Source organism: Crotalus tigris, unplaced genomic scaffold (assembly GCF_016545835.1).
Source record: "Crotalus tigris isolate CLP2741 ecotype Arizona unplaced genomic scaffold, ASM1654583v1 scf7180000021007.49238, whole genome shotgun sequence".
NCBI classification, from domain to species: domain Eukaryota; kingdom Metazoa; phylum Chordata; class Lepidosauria; order Squamata; family Viperidae; genus Crotalus; species Crotalus tigris.
This window is the reverse complement of record NW_024098309.1, coordinates 36105-49238: the sequence shown is the minus strand read 5'-3', so window position 1 is coordinate 49238 and position 13134 is coordinate 36105. Positions and strand designations below refer to the sequence as shown.

General features: G+C 46.6%; 1 protein-coding gene across 2 annotated transcripts; it reads left to right on the top strand.

Moving 5' to 3' along the window:
• Positions 1–817: 817 nt before the first annotated feature.
• On the top strand, positions 818–9378 carry LOC120319933 (zinc finger protein with KRAB and SCAN domains 8-like). Of its 2 annotated transcripts, none has more exons than XM_039369300.1 (3): positions 818–1954; positions 4015–4132; positions 6766–9378. In XM_039369300.1, the coding sequence occupies exons 1-3, from the start codon at positions 1316–1318 to the stop codon at positions 8052–8054; spliced, it is 2046 nt and encodes a 681-aa protein (XP_039225234.1). In that variant the 5' UTR covers positions 818–1315; the 3' UTR covers positions 8055–9378. The 2 variants fall into 2 exon arrangements, with proteins under 2 accessions (XP_039225234.1, XP_039225233.1); XM_039369299.1 differs by having other exon boundaries at positions 4012–4132.
• The last annotated feature ends 3756 nt before the right edge of the window (positions 9379–13134 follow it).

The window sequence follows — 13134 nt, the reverse complement described above, 5'->3', positions numbered from 1 at the left end:
CCATGCCACATTCAGGTTGGTCTTCCTTCTCTTGCAGTTTTCCAAGATCATTTTGGCTATTAGGAGTTGATCTTTTGTTCCTCTGCTATTGGGGCGGTTTCCTTTCTGCTCAGGTGGAAAGAGATTGTTTTCAACTAGATGCTGTTGTACTGCATCAGTTACCACACCAGTTAGTAATTTGAAAGTTGTTGGTAAGCAAGTAATTGGCCTGTAGTTGCCTGGTGTTGCCCCTTTTGCTGGATTTTTCATTATTAGGTAGGTTTTCCCAGTTGTTAGCCACTTTTCAATTTCTCCTCCTTGTAGTATATTGTTGAACTGCTTGGCAATGAGTGGGTGTATAACAGTTAGATGTTTCAACCAAAACCCATGCAGTTCATCTTCACCTGGTGCTGACCAATTTTTGATTTTCTTTGCTCTTTTTTCTACCATTTTTGTTGTTATTACTAGTTCTTTCATTTCAACTTCTGTTTTATTTGCATCCACCTCTTTTAACCAAGCTGCATCCTTGTTGTATTTCTTTGGGTTATCCCATATCTGCTTCCAGAATTGCACTGTTTCTTCCTTGTCAGGTACTGACTGATTCCTTGCAGTTTCTCCATTGATGGATTGGTAGAAACGTTTCTGATTGGATTGAAATTGGAGGTTCTGCCTATAGTTTGCAATTCGAGCTTCATATCTACTGATTTTCCTGGCTATAGCTGTTATTTGTTGCTTTATTATTTCCAGTGCTGCTATTATTATTATTATTATTATTATTATTATTATTATTATTATTATTCTGTTTTCTATTTTCTATGCTATATTCTATTCTGTTCTGTTCTATTCTATTCTATACTCTTATTCTATTCTATTCTATATTCTATATATTCTATATTCTATTCTGTTCTATTCTGTTCCTATTCCTATTCTACGTGTAAGCCAGGATTTGGGGTTTGATATGTGATGGGATCTTGGTTGGGGAGTGTGAACTAGGATTTATAGATTTTGGCTGTGGCATGTCCTCCAAGTTTGTTTCAATATAGTTTCTGAATGTTTCGCTGCCAAACTAGATAACATCACCAGCAGGATTTAATTGTACTATCCTCCTTAACTCATAAGCATCTCGTGTGCCAGTGTGGTCAGTTGTTTGGAGCTATATGACCACATCCCTTAAAAATTTTGGTTATGAGGCTGGGCCTTGTTGTCACACAGAACGACGCTGCTCTGAGGTTGAATGGTGAATCTCGAACTCTTCTGGGTGACTGGGCTCCGAAATGTAACATTGCCAGATTTGAGGAAATGACTTTTTCTGTCCTTGATTTCTTAGTATGCAGCAATGGCTGCGGAAGAGATGGAAGTCCCTTTGGATCCTTTGTCCCAGGATGCTAGCACACAACGCTGGATCAAAGAGGAACCGGCTGAGGAGACGCACAACTGCTGGAGTCCCCTGGGACTTATCAAAGTGGAGCAGGGTTTTCTCCTGCCCCATGAATGCCCACAAACAGAGAGAGATGTTGCGAACTCTCTCGTTGGGGAACCGCCTGCTGGTGGTCAGTGGTCTTCAAGAGAGCAAAGGATGCTGGTTCTGCCCAGCCCCCCAAGAGAGATCCAGCTGGCGTCTCCTGATCCCAGGTCTGCAACATCGCAGGTGCACGAGAGCCTTGGATCCTATGGAGCATCCAGGCCGGTGAAGGAGGAGGTCCTCAGCCCGGAAGGACAGCGCCAGCTTTTCCGCGGATTCCTCTTCCACGAGGCCAAGGAACCGAAAGAGGTTTACCAGCGACTCTCCGGACTTTGCAGGCGTTGGTTGCAGCCCAAGAGGAGCACCAAGGAGCAGATGCTGGAGCTGGTGGTGCTGGAGCAGTTTGTGGCCATTCTGCCCCCGGGGCTCCAGGGCTGGGTGAGAAGCGGTGAGCCGGACACCTGCCTCCAAGCGGTGGCCTTAGCCGAGGAGTTCTTACGGAGGCCGGAGCAGGTGAGGACATCAGGCTGCCTTTGAGGGGGGGGGGTTTGAAGGAGTAGGGAGGTCAGCCTCGGGATGCAGATCTCGTATTGAATGCCGAGGGTCCTGGGTTCAGCCCCTGGCAGGCAGGCAGGGGAAAGAAAAGAATCCGGGTGCCGGGTGGGTGTGGCCCATTGGCTGGGTGTGGCCCATTGGCTGGGCGTGGCTGCGGTGGTAACGGCAGACTGGGTGGGACTAAAAAGTTCAATCAATCAATGCCAACTTTGCAAGATCTTTTTTTTTCCCCACGAGAAGTTAAAATTGATTGATTGAACCTTTTTTTTTTTTTTTTTTGCACACGGCGGCAGAGGCCTAAAGCGAAAAGGTTTTATAAAACCCAGCTGAAGGCCTAGGACTGGGGCGACGGGGCGCGTGCCCACAGAGAGGGCTCTGAGTGCCGCCTCTGGTACCCGTGCCATAGGTTCGCCACCACTGGAGTATGGTCTACTCCTGCTTCCCATGCTCCTAGTCCTCTTGAGGTTTGGGTTCCTGTTATTTTGTGTGAATTCCATTTACCTGTAAACCACAGGTTCTCTGTTTAACCCTGGCCTGCCACTGAGAAGCTCTATCCTTAGTATAGGCAATCCTTGACTTACGACCACAGTATTCCTGTTAGTGAGCTAAGACAGCTGTTTTGACCCATTTTACGACCTTTCTTGTCACGCTTGTTAAGTGAATCCCTGCGGTGGTTAAGTTAGTAACACGGCTGTTAAGTGAATCTGGCTTCCCCATAGACGTGGCTTGACTGAAGGTTAGTAAAGGAGATCAGGGGACACCAGGACACTGCGACCGTCATAAATATGAGTCAATTGCCAAGGGTCTGAATTTTAGTGACCACGGGGGGGAATGCTGCAACGGTCGTTGAGTATGAAAAATGGTCATACGTCCCTTTTTTCAGTACCGTTGTAACTTCGAACAGTCACTGAATGAACTGTTGTAAGTTGAGGACCACCTGTATGCCGTACAGAGACCAAGGAGACTTGGCAAAAATGGTGCACCTGACAGGCAATGCATCTTTCCTCCTTTCCTTACTAAGGGATAAAGCCTGCATCCTTCCCATCAGTTTTAAGAGGTGGGCCAGACAGGAAGCGCCACCCGGATAAACTAACCCTACTTTATTTTAAACCTACATGAATAAAAAATTTTCAAGACTGAAAGTACAATTTTTGTGCCATCTCCTTTATAGCCGTCCCCCAAGGTCAGAGGTAGGCCACCTCGGCTCTTTTATGACTCGTGGACTTCAACTCCCAGAATTCCCGAGCCAGGCTGGCTCAGTTTGGAAACCTCTCTTCCCCTCAGCGTGGCTGGCTCAGGAATTCTGGGAGTTGAAGTCCACGAGTCATGAAGGGGCCATAGTTCCCCCATGCTGGCTCAGGAATTCTGGGAGTTGAAGTCCACGAGTCATAAAAGAGCTAAGGTTGCCTACCTCTGCGCCAAGGTCATTTCCAAATAGTGTTGCACTTCTGAATACAATATGGCAACGATCCCCAACCTTTGTGGCTTGGTGGCCTGGCTGGGGGGGGGAGTGGAGAAGAGAACTGGGCCATGCAAGCAGCGGGCCGGTGCACACACACATGCACACATAGTTCGACTGCAAGTTGAGCTACATGGGCACGCGCACCTGCACACTGGCCTGCCTCTCTTTTGGCCCAGTTCTGAATAGACCATGGCTTGGGGTTTAGGAACCCCTGCAATATGGGCTGGACCAGGGGTAGGCAACCTTGGCTCTTTTATGACTCGTGGACTTCAACTCCCAGAATTCCTGAGCCAGCATGGCTCAGCTTGGAAACTTCTCCCTTTCCCCTCAGCATGGCCGGCTCAGGAATTCTGGGAGTTGAAGTCCACAAGTCATAAAAGAGCCAAGGTTGCCTACCCCTGGGCTGGACTTTTGGCTGGGTCAAGAGATGCCTTTTGGACACAGCCACAGCTTGGCTCTGGGGAGATCCTATGATCTGATCATAAATTAGGACTGAAGCTGGAAAGCTTATAACAGCCTCCCTGCTTATCCTTCTACCCCCGTCCCTTTCCAGAAGCTGTTCTCTGAAGTATCCAGTAACCTTGCAGAAGGGCCAAGTGACCTGCTGGATACCAGTCCGCAACAATTGTACAACCAGCCCACACAAGAGGATACCATGGACGTTGGCATTATGGGTGAGACTTTGTTTTTTGCACTGTTCACATTCTTTTTTATATAAGATTTTTATTGATTTTTTTCATACATTCAATACCACTTGTTCAACAAACGTGCTGTATGAGTTTACATTCACTAATACAAATTTAATTCCTAATCCTTTATTCTTTCCTCTAGCCATTGATAAAATAAGTCCCACGTTTGATAATATTCCGTTTCTTCTTTTTCTTTCAACCTCAAAGTCGGTCTATCCATCTCCGTACATTCTAGTATTTTTTTTTTTAGTTATTTCTTCCTCTGATGGTACTTCTTCATTTTTCCAATACTGTGAGAATATAACTCTTGCCGCTGTTTTACATGTAAAATCAAATATATGCTTTGTTTATCAGTTTTTTCTGGCATTATACCTAATAAAAAAAAGTTCAGGTTTAAAATCTACATATTTTCCCAACATCTTTTCTAGCCACGTATGTATTTTTTTCCAATAACTCTTTGCTTTGGCACATGTCCACCAAACATGGTAATAAGCACCTGACTTACGTTTGCGTTTCCAACATCTGTCTGACATGTTTTTAAACATTTTTGCTAATCTTGCTGGCAGTTTTCTTTCTTTATTAGTCATATCTCTGTGCCACCAGCATCCATGGCTGTTCTTTGCAAACAGCTGTACACAGGCACTGTGATGTCCCACTTTTTCATCTCTAGGACAGTTCTGCAGTCTTACAAATTACAGGTACAGGTAATCCTCGAGTTACGAATGTAATGGAGCCTGCCAATTACATTTGTAACCCGAGGATTTGTAGGAGTGAATCATGTAAATTGAGGAAAGGCTTTTGCTGCCGTGAACAGAGGCCCAGAGGGACGCCCGTGCCCCTCCCGGCCTCCGTTCTTGGTGGCGAAGCCTTTTTTGCAAAGATGGCAAAAGGCTCTGCAAATGGAGGCAAGGCTTTGGTGCTTCAGGCCTTCCCTCTTTTGCTGCAAATCTCATCCAGGCCTCCGTTTGCACAGAACAGTGGCCTAAAGTACCGTGAGATCAGACGAGATCAGTAGCATGAGGTCTCGCGCTACTGATCTCGTCTGATCTCGCGGTACTTTAGGCCTCTGTTCCATGCGAACGCACTGAAGGCCAAGAAATGGAAGGTTTGCAAGGTGCGTTTGACAGGCTCGGTGCCTGTCGCTAAGTGAACCTTCGCAACTCGAGGATTGCCTGTAGTCCTTGACTTAAGATGGTAATTGCGCCTGGAATGACAGTCGTAGTCACGGCATTCGTTAAGCGACAGTTGGGCCTGTCAGACTGGCCACAGCCCGCTCCCTGAGAAAGAACGGCCCCTGACTCCATAGGACGGTGTTAGAGAAAAGGTACTTTTACTAGAGATGGTGAGTGCAGGGTGAGTGGGGCAAGTTCTGAAGAAAAACCGGGCGAACGTCATATATTGAAAGCGATTCCCAATGTCCAAAACCCTCCCCCCTGTGGAAATCGTCCAATCAAGCTCTGTTCCGATGTTATGGGAAACCGGGGCCTCAGACGCCGCCGTCCGTTCCTTTCCCAGGGCCAGCTTCCTTGAAGGCAGGCAGATGGCTCGGTTCAATATCCGGTCTGGTTCCCGTTAGTGTCCGTACTCCCCCAAATTCCCACAGCGTCCTTTCACACCTCGAGCACTCCTCCTTCTCCTCTCCCAAATGCGCCTTCCCCCTTGGTGATGGCAGTCGCTAGCGAGCTCAAAGAAAGCAACAATGGACATCTGACAGGGCCCAGTTTTATGACCTCTTTTGGCGGTTGTTAAGCAAATCCATTGTCCACAGTGGGTGTCTTTTGCCATAAACTGGAAATAAACACTGGTTTCCAGCAAAAAAAACCCACCAAATATTGTAAATTGTGGTCAGGTGACTGCAGGACACAGCAAATGTGACTGTGGGGAGGAGGGGGGGAGCCATTGAAAGTTTATGTTGGGTTGCAAGTAATCCTGGGGAGGACCATCGTAACTTCAAATCGTCATTAAGCGACTGATCTTAAATCAAGGACTTCCTCTAAACCAGTGGCTCCCAACCTTGTCTATACCCCGCACCCCTAGAACGCTTCTGATATATTCTCGCACCCTTTACAAAAGTTGGAAATAACAGCAATTATGCATATACACTATAATTTTGAAAAACCCAAGTTTTCGCGCCCCCTGGAATATAGTCTCACGCCCCCGGTTGGGAACCCCTGTGTCAACGCTGTTAATATAGGATATTATTGCTTTGACAAGATATACAGAACTGTCTGGTATTTTTAGAGTTAATTCAGATGACAGAGTGAGGGAGGAGATTCATAAGGAAAGCCCGGGAAAAAGGAACGGAAGTGAATCTTTGCCCTCCGGGCTAATTGGAAGATGTGACTTATGACTGCAAAATAAGGGAGGGGTTTAGAAAGAAAAGCTAGACGCAAGCAAGAGATTCTGGCATACATCCATGATGTGCCGTCGATTTGTTACACTGTTAATAAAGACTTTAGGATAAACATGCCTGGAAGTTCTTTGAAGTGTTTCATTAGTCGGAACCATGACACCCTGCTGTAAACAATTCAGCAATTAGTCTTGTCTTCTCAATTTCTTGCTGTTATTGTTATCATTTTTTTGCTTTCCGAGTGTGATGCTTTGTTGTATATTTCCAGCTGGGTGCCTTCAGGATGTGGGAGAAAGGAACCCATGCGTGGAACTGGCTGATCCCGTCGAACACCAAGGACTGGATGCTGAAAACCCTTCCTCGTGTCAGCCCAGCGGAGAGATTTCCGTAAATCAGCCTGAAACGAAGCAACAAGAAGGCGACGCCGTTCCTTCTTGGAGAAATGATTCCTGTAAAAGAAAAGACGGAGTCCGCAGGGGCAAAGAACCCAATTTACATCCTCTGGATGGGAAGTCCTTGAGCTGGATCCCAGATTCTATTTCCCCAAAAAGAAAGCAGCCAGGAAAAAAAGGACACAAAGGTTTGGGGTATATTTTGAGATCCAGCCTCGTAACTCACAGAGGCCTCATCCAGACGACTGGAAAACTCCATTCCTGCTCGTATGGCGGTCAAAAAGGTGGTGAGAGCTCGGGCTTTGGTCTTCCTTTCAAAAGCCACTCCAGAGAGAAGCCTTACAGATGCTCCGAGTGCGGGAAACGCTTCCAACACCCCAGCGGTTTCAACAGTCACCTCAGAAGCCATAGGGAAGAAAAGCTGCCTCAGGACGTGTGCAAGGGGAAGAGCATCAGTACCCACTCGGACCCGCGCAGGGCTGGTCTATCCCCAGCTGCCGAAAAATGTGGGACATCGTTCTGCCAGAACTCCCAGCTCCTGGCCCACCAGAGGGTGCGCTCGGGTGAGCAGCCCTTCCGGTGCTTTGAGTGTGGGAAGATCTTCAGCTCAAGCGCGCACCTCAACGGGCACCAGTGTGTCCACATGCATGTGAAAGCCTTGATCTGTTCCGATTGTGGAAAGACCTTCAGTGGGAAGTCACATCTCAGCCGGCACCAACGGATCCACACCGGAGAGAATCTGTTTAAATGCCCGGAATGTGGCAAAAACTTTTGTGTTACTTCGGACCTCGCTGCGCACATGCGAATCCACACCGGCCACAAACCCTACAAATGCCTAGACTGTGGGAAGAGTTTCACCCAGAAGCAGCACCTGACCAGCCACCGGCGGACTCACACGGGCGAAAAACCCTACGTGTGTGCGCACTGCGGCAAAGGCTTCAGTGTGAGCTCCAACCTCAACACCCACGAGCGGACCCACACGGGAGTCAGGCCTTTTCAGTGCTCCGAATGTGAGAAACGCTTCAAACAAAAATCACATCTCATCGTCCACCAGAGACACCACACAGGGGAGAGGCCTTATTTGTGTGTTGATTGTGGGAAAGGTTTCGGATCCAGCTCAAATCTTGTGGCCCACATGTGGACCCACATTGGAGACAAAGTTTAGATACCCTCTGATAATTTGATGGGAGAGAAAAATGCAAAGCTCATCTGTCTCTTACTCTCTTCAGTTCAATATTTATCTGCAGAGTTTCAACTTTAGCTTGACACATTGATACAGATATCAATGTGAGTGAAAGTTAAGGAACTGTAAAAAAAAAAAACAACTTTGCATGTAGGAGAGATTGGTGTTTTGTATAGAAATATTTGTATTAAAAGACCTGTAAAATTTGTCAAGCTAAAGTATTAGAAATCAGCGTAGATTGCTTACCTGAAAACCATGTTTTATTAACAATAAAACATCATTGTACTAGTTTAGAGAAGTGTAGATTTGTTTGAAATGTTCCTTTTCCCATCTCTCCAACAACTTCACCACTCATTTTGGTCACAGATGTGCTCCTAAATTGTACTACCCTGGAAAATGGATTCATTCAATAGAATCCTATATAAGCGGGTGGAGAAACAATATTTTGAGGAAGTTTTATCCTTTTTTTTATTGCTCCATTCCTCTTCATTTTTTCCCTAAGAGGATATGCTTGAATGACTCTTCTTATTCCACTCTTTTCAGAGAGTCAAACACATTCTGTGTCTTTTTTCACACAGCAGGCTAACACCTATTGTGACTGGCTTGGTTTTAAGTTGATGTTAGAGTAACTGTGCGAAATCCAGCCGCTTTAGGTGTAAACCAACATCATGGCTCAATATGTTGTGTGAATCCAGGCAATAATGGTTTATTAGAATAATTGTTGGCTGGGAACTGCCCAAAATTTGATATAAAATGGGCAGCTGTGCAAATAGCCCTCGACTTACAACTGGTTGCTTAAAAACTGTTCAAAATTACAATGGACCTCCCCAGAGCTACTTACGATCCATTTTCGGAGTTATCATGGCTATAACCCACGTCCTGCAGTCCACGATTGCATTTTGCGTGCCTGGCAACTGACACATCTTTATGGCTGTTTGCAGTGTCCCATAGTCAAATAACCATAATTTGCAACATTTTCTGCTGGTTTCTGGTGTTTTATTTCTGGTTTTTGGCAAAAAACCCCAAACCACCCTAGGAGAAAATAGATTTGCACGATAGCCATGACAATTGCTTAACAACTGTCATAAGAATCATAAACAGATTTAATAGTTTAGTAGTTTAACATTCGTTTGGCCTGTTTCACAAGTGGTGGGAAACTAACGTATAATATTAATCAGAACTAGGGAAGACGTGCATATGTGTTAGTCTTTTTTTAAGACACTTTAATGTTTGCTGTGTTTTTTTTCTTCTTTTGTCCACTTTTTAAAAAAATACGTTGGTATTTTCTATTTTAACTTTCGCTGAATAAACTTTGAGGAAAAAACAACTGTTGTAAAAAGTTGTAACTTCAGAGTTAATCCTATAATGCAGACATGTCAAACACAAGGCCCGGGGGGCCGGATGCGGCCCGCGAAGTAGTTTCATGTGGCCTGCGAAGCCATCCTGGAAACAGTGAGGAAATGGCCCCCGCTGCCTTGGCCCTGGCTCAAGCCGGCCAGGAATCAATGTACAATTTTGTGGTGGCCATCTATGCTAAAACACATTCAGTCTTAGCTCCAGAAGGCCATCTGGAAACAGCAAGGAACCAGCCCCTGCCACATCAGCCGCCGGGTGCATGATGGGGAGGTGTCACCCTTTGTGAGGAATGAAGAAATGCACCATCGCCTGGAAGTGGCCAGCAAATGGCCCTCGCGTACTTCACAGATCCGGCTTGATGGGCTCTGCCCTGGTCCCCCCCCCCTTTCTGCCAGAGACCCTCAGATCTGTCCCACTCCTGCCCAGGCCCCCACAGGCCCCCTTGACTCCAATGATGTAGAGCTGGCCATGCCCACCCAGTAGGCCACACCCATTCCATCCACGCCCACCCAGTAGGATGCACCCCCCCTGGCCACCCCCCCTGAGGGCAACCACAATGCTGATGTGGCCCTCAATGAAATTGACTTTGACACCCCTGCTATAATGCCTCAATGTATGACAGTGATGACTTACAACCATAATCCCAGGCTCAGTTCCCATCATACATTGAGGAATACCAGTATAAATGTTTTGAAACAAAATAATCAGTAGATGAAAGTGGACAACCTGAGGAAATTTATGCCTGAATTTAGGTTTCAATCCTGATTCAGTTCTCTATAAAGATATTAAAACCTTGACAACCATCTCAGGGGGCTGAATGGCATTTGAAAAGTTCTACTTTGGCTTTCCTGAAATAAATTTGGATGAAATTTCTTCCAAACGATGGGCAAGGTCTCAAGCACTCAACACTTAACTTTTTGTATAGATATATATTTTATTATCATTTTTCATACTTACAAGAAATGTACGAAGAAGTTACACTTCTTTAATTTTGGCAAAGTGTAAAGAGATTTTTCTTTCCTATTCAAGGGGCATGGCAAGGAGAGTCTGGTTTTAGTTGCATATCGTTCTTCCTTTGCAGAAAGATAAGGCGATATAACGTAATACCGAATCTTCGGGAGCATCCATAAAACTGTCAGTTTTCTGAGTCTCCCTCTTCTACAGCTGCCCCATTCTTGTTCCATACAGCATTTTAGAAACACTTTATTCAAAGTAACGGACGCAAAACAGCCCATCTTAAACTGTGTCCAATGTTCAGGAAAGGTAAACAATTCTAATGGAGAAACAGTCCAGTCTGAACTGCACTTCCTATACTTTTACGGTATTTTTCAGTATTTCTTTGAATTCTCCTTCACAGTCACTTCCTTCCAGCGCCCATTTTGTTCTTAAACAGAGCAATTTGTTTCCATTTCAAATGTCTACTCCAGGGGTAGGCCACCTTGGCTCTTTTAGGACTCGTGGACTTCAAATCCCAGAATTCCTGAGCCAGCCACGCTGAGGGGAAAGGAAGGGGTTTCCATGCTGACCCATGCTGGCTCAGGAATTCTGGGAATTGAAGTCCACGAGTCATAAAAGAGCCAAGGTTGCCTACCCTGGACTCTAAGCAGACCAAAAATTGCCCAGAGATCTATTTCTAGATCTTGATCACCTTTGGCCTATCTTTTTTTCCTATTCCAGGGCTAGGCCACCTTGGCTCTTTTGTGACTCGTGGACTTCAACTCCCAGAATTCCTGAGCCAGCCATGCTGAGGGGAAAGGGAGAGGTTTCCAAGCTGAGCCATGCTGGCTCAGGAATTCTGGGAGTTGAAGTCCACGAGTCATAAAAGAGCCAAGGTGGCCTAGCCCTGGTCTACTTCAAAGGCATTTCAAAATCGCAAGCAATTCCTACTCTTAATTTTCCCTTCCTTTTTACCAATTCCCTCCCCCTCTATTATTTAACATTTTGCTCCCTACGGTGACCTTATTAACAATAGTCATTTCTCTTTGGTTGTTGCCTGGTGGACAGGAGAGGGTGTTGCCGTTACCAAGACATGGCCCACCTTTGCATCTCAAAGGTTTTTAATATCCTAGAAAGGACCAAAAAAAAAAAAAAGGCTTGGTAGTGATGCTACTTACATGTCCCAAGTGGAAGACCTCTTTCCCCATTTATAAAGGAGGAAAGACATTTCCCCAATATATGCCTTGTCTCAAAAAGTCCTTTTCCTAACCATTGTTCCAATTCGTGCCTTCTCTCTCTCTCTCTCGAAACCATCACAACGCAACTCCGAATTCGTAAGCTTTGTCTAGGCCTGGGAGAAACGTTTATATAAAGGGACCTGTCTTAAGATTTCCCCAGATGTCACCCACAGTGATGATTCCTTGCCCCTTTTTTGAAACCAAAATTCTAAGACAGAACAGAGCTGGAAGGGACCCTTGGAGGTCTTCTAGACCAGCCCCCTGCTCAAGCAGGAGAACCTATACCAGTGATGGCGGACCTTTTAGAGACCGAGTGCCTGAACTGCAACCCAAAACCCATTTATGTATCGCCAAGTACCCCACTGGGTAGGCGTGGCTGTGGTGGTCATGGCAGACTGGGTGGGTGTGGCCAAGGTGGGCATGGTCACCTCGATGTTGCTCGTGGGGAGGGATGCCTGTGGGGGCCGGGCAGGGTTGGGGGAGATCCAGGGGGTTTCTGGCAGGTGGGGTGGTGGGCAGGAGGCTCGTGCTGCGGGGTGAGGCGAGGCGAGGCAAGGCAGGGGTGCCACTGTCACAGGGCAAGGTGAGGCAGGGCCTGGGGTGGCTGCTGCCTGACACCATCAGCCCCCGCACACAGAGGCCAGCAAGCGCATGGGGGCCGACAGTGTCCGTCAGCAGCCACAGCCTGCCGGCCCCTCGACCGGCGCACTCTGGGGGTCCACAGCCCGCCACCAGTTCAGAGAAGTGCCCACAGAGAGGGCTCTGAGTGCCGCCTCTGGCACACCTGCCATAGGTTCGCCACCACTGACCTATATCATTTCAGACAAGAGACTATCTAGTCTCTTTCTTAAAAATATCCATTGATGGAACATCCACGATTTCTGAAGGCAAAGCTCTTCCACTGGTTAGTTGTCCTCATTGTCAGGAAGTTTCTCCTTAGTTCCAGGTTGCTTCTCTCCTTGATCAGTTTCCAACCATTGTTTCTTGTCCTGCCCTCTGGTGCTTTGGTGAATAATGTGATTCCTCTCTTCTTTGTGGCAGCCCCTCAAATACTGGAATCACCCCTATTTCTTCTTTTCTTTAGATTAGCCCAGGGGTAGGCAACCTTGGCTCTTTTATGACGCGTGGACTTCAACTCCCAGAATTCCTGAGCCAGCCATGCTGAGGGGAAAGGGAGAGGTTTCCAAGCTGAGCCATGGCTGGCTCAGGAATTCTGGGAGTTGAAGTCCACGAGTCATAAAAGAGCCAAGGTTGCCTACCCCTGGACCAGCCAAACCCAAGTCCTGCAGCAGTTCTTCATATGTTTTGGTCTCCGGGCTTTTGATCATCTTAGTTGCTCTTCTCTGAATTTTTTTCCAAAGTCTCAACATCTTTTTTGTAGCATGGTGACCAAAACTGGTTGCGGTATTGGTTGATGTGACATCCTGCAGGGGTTACAAGAGAACCAGGCCTAGACAAAGCTCACTATCTCTTATTGGACGGTGCCTTTGTGACATCACATCTGGGTGTGTCCAGCCCCCACACGATTTCTC

Excerpts from the sequence above, each read along its gene's own strand:
- LOC120319933 (XM_039369299.1), top strand. The coding sequence starts at position 1,316 with ATGGCTGCGGAAGAGATGGAAGTCCCTTTGGATCCTTTGTCCCAGGAT. Across the intron at positions 1,955-4,011 it reads TCTTACGGAGGCCGGAGCAG|AAGCTGTTCTCTGAAGTATC; the intron begins GTGAGGACATCA and ends GTCCCTTTCCAG. Across the intron at positions 4,133-6,765 it reads CATGGACGTTGGCATTATGG|CTGGGTGCCTTCAGGATGTG; the intron begins GTGAGACTTTGT and ends GTATATTTCCAG.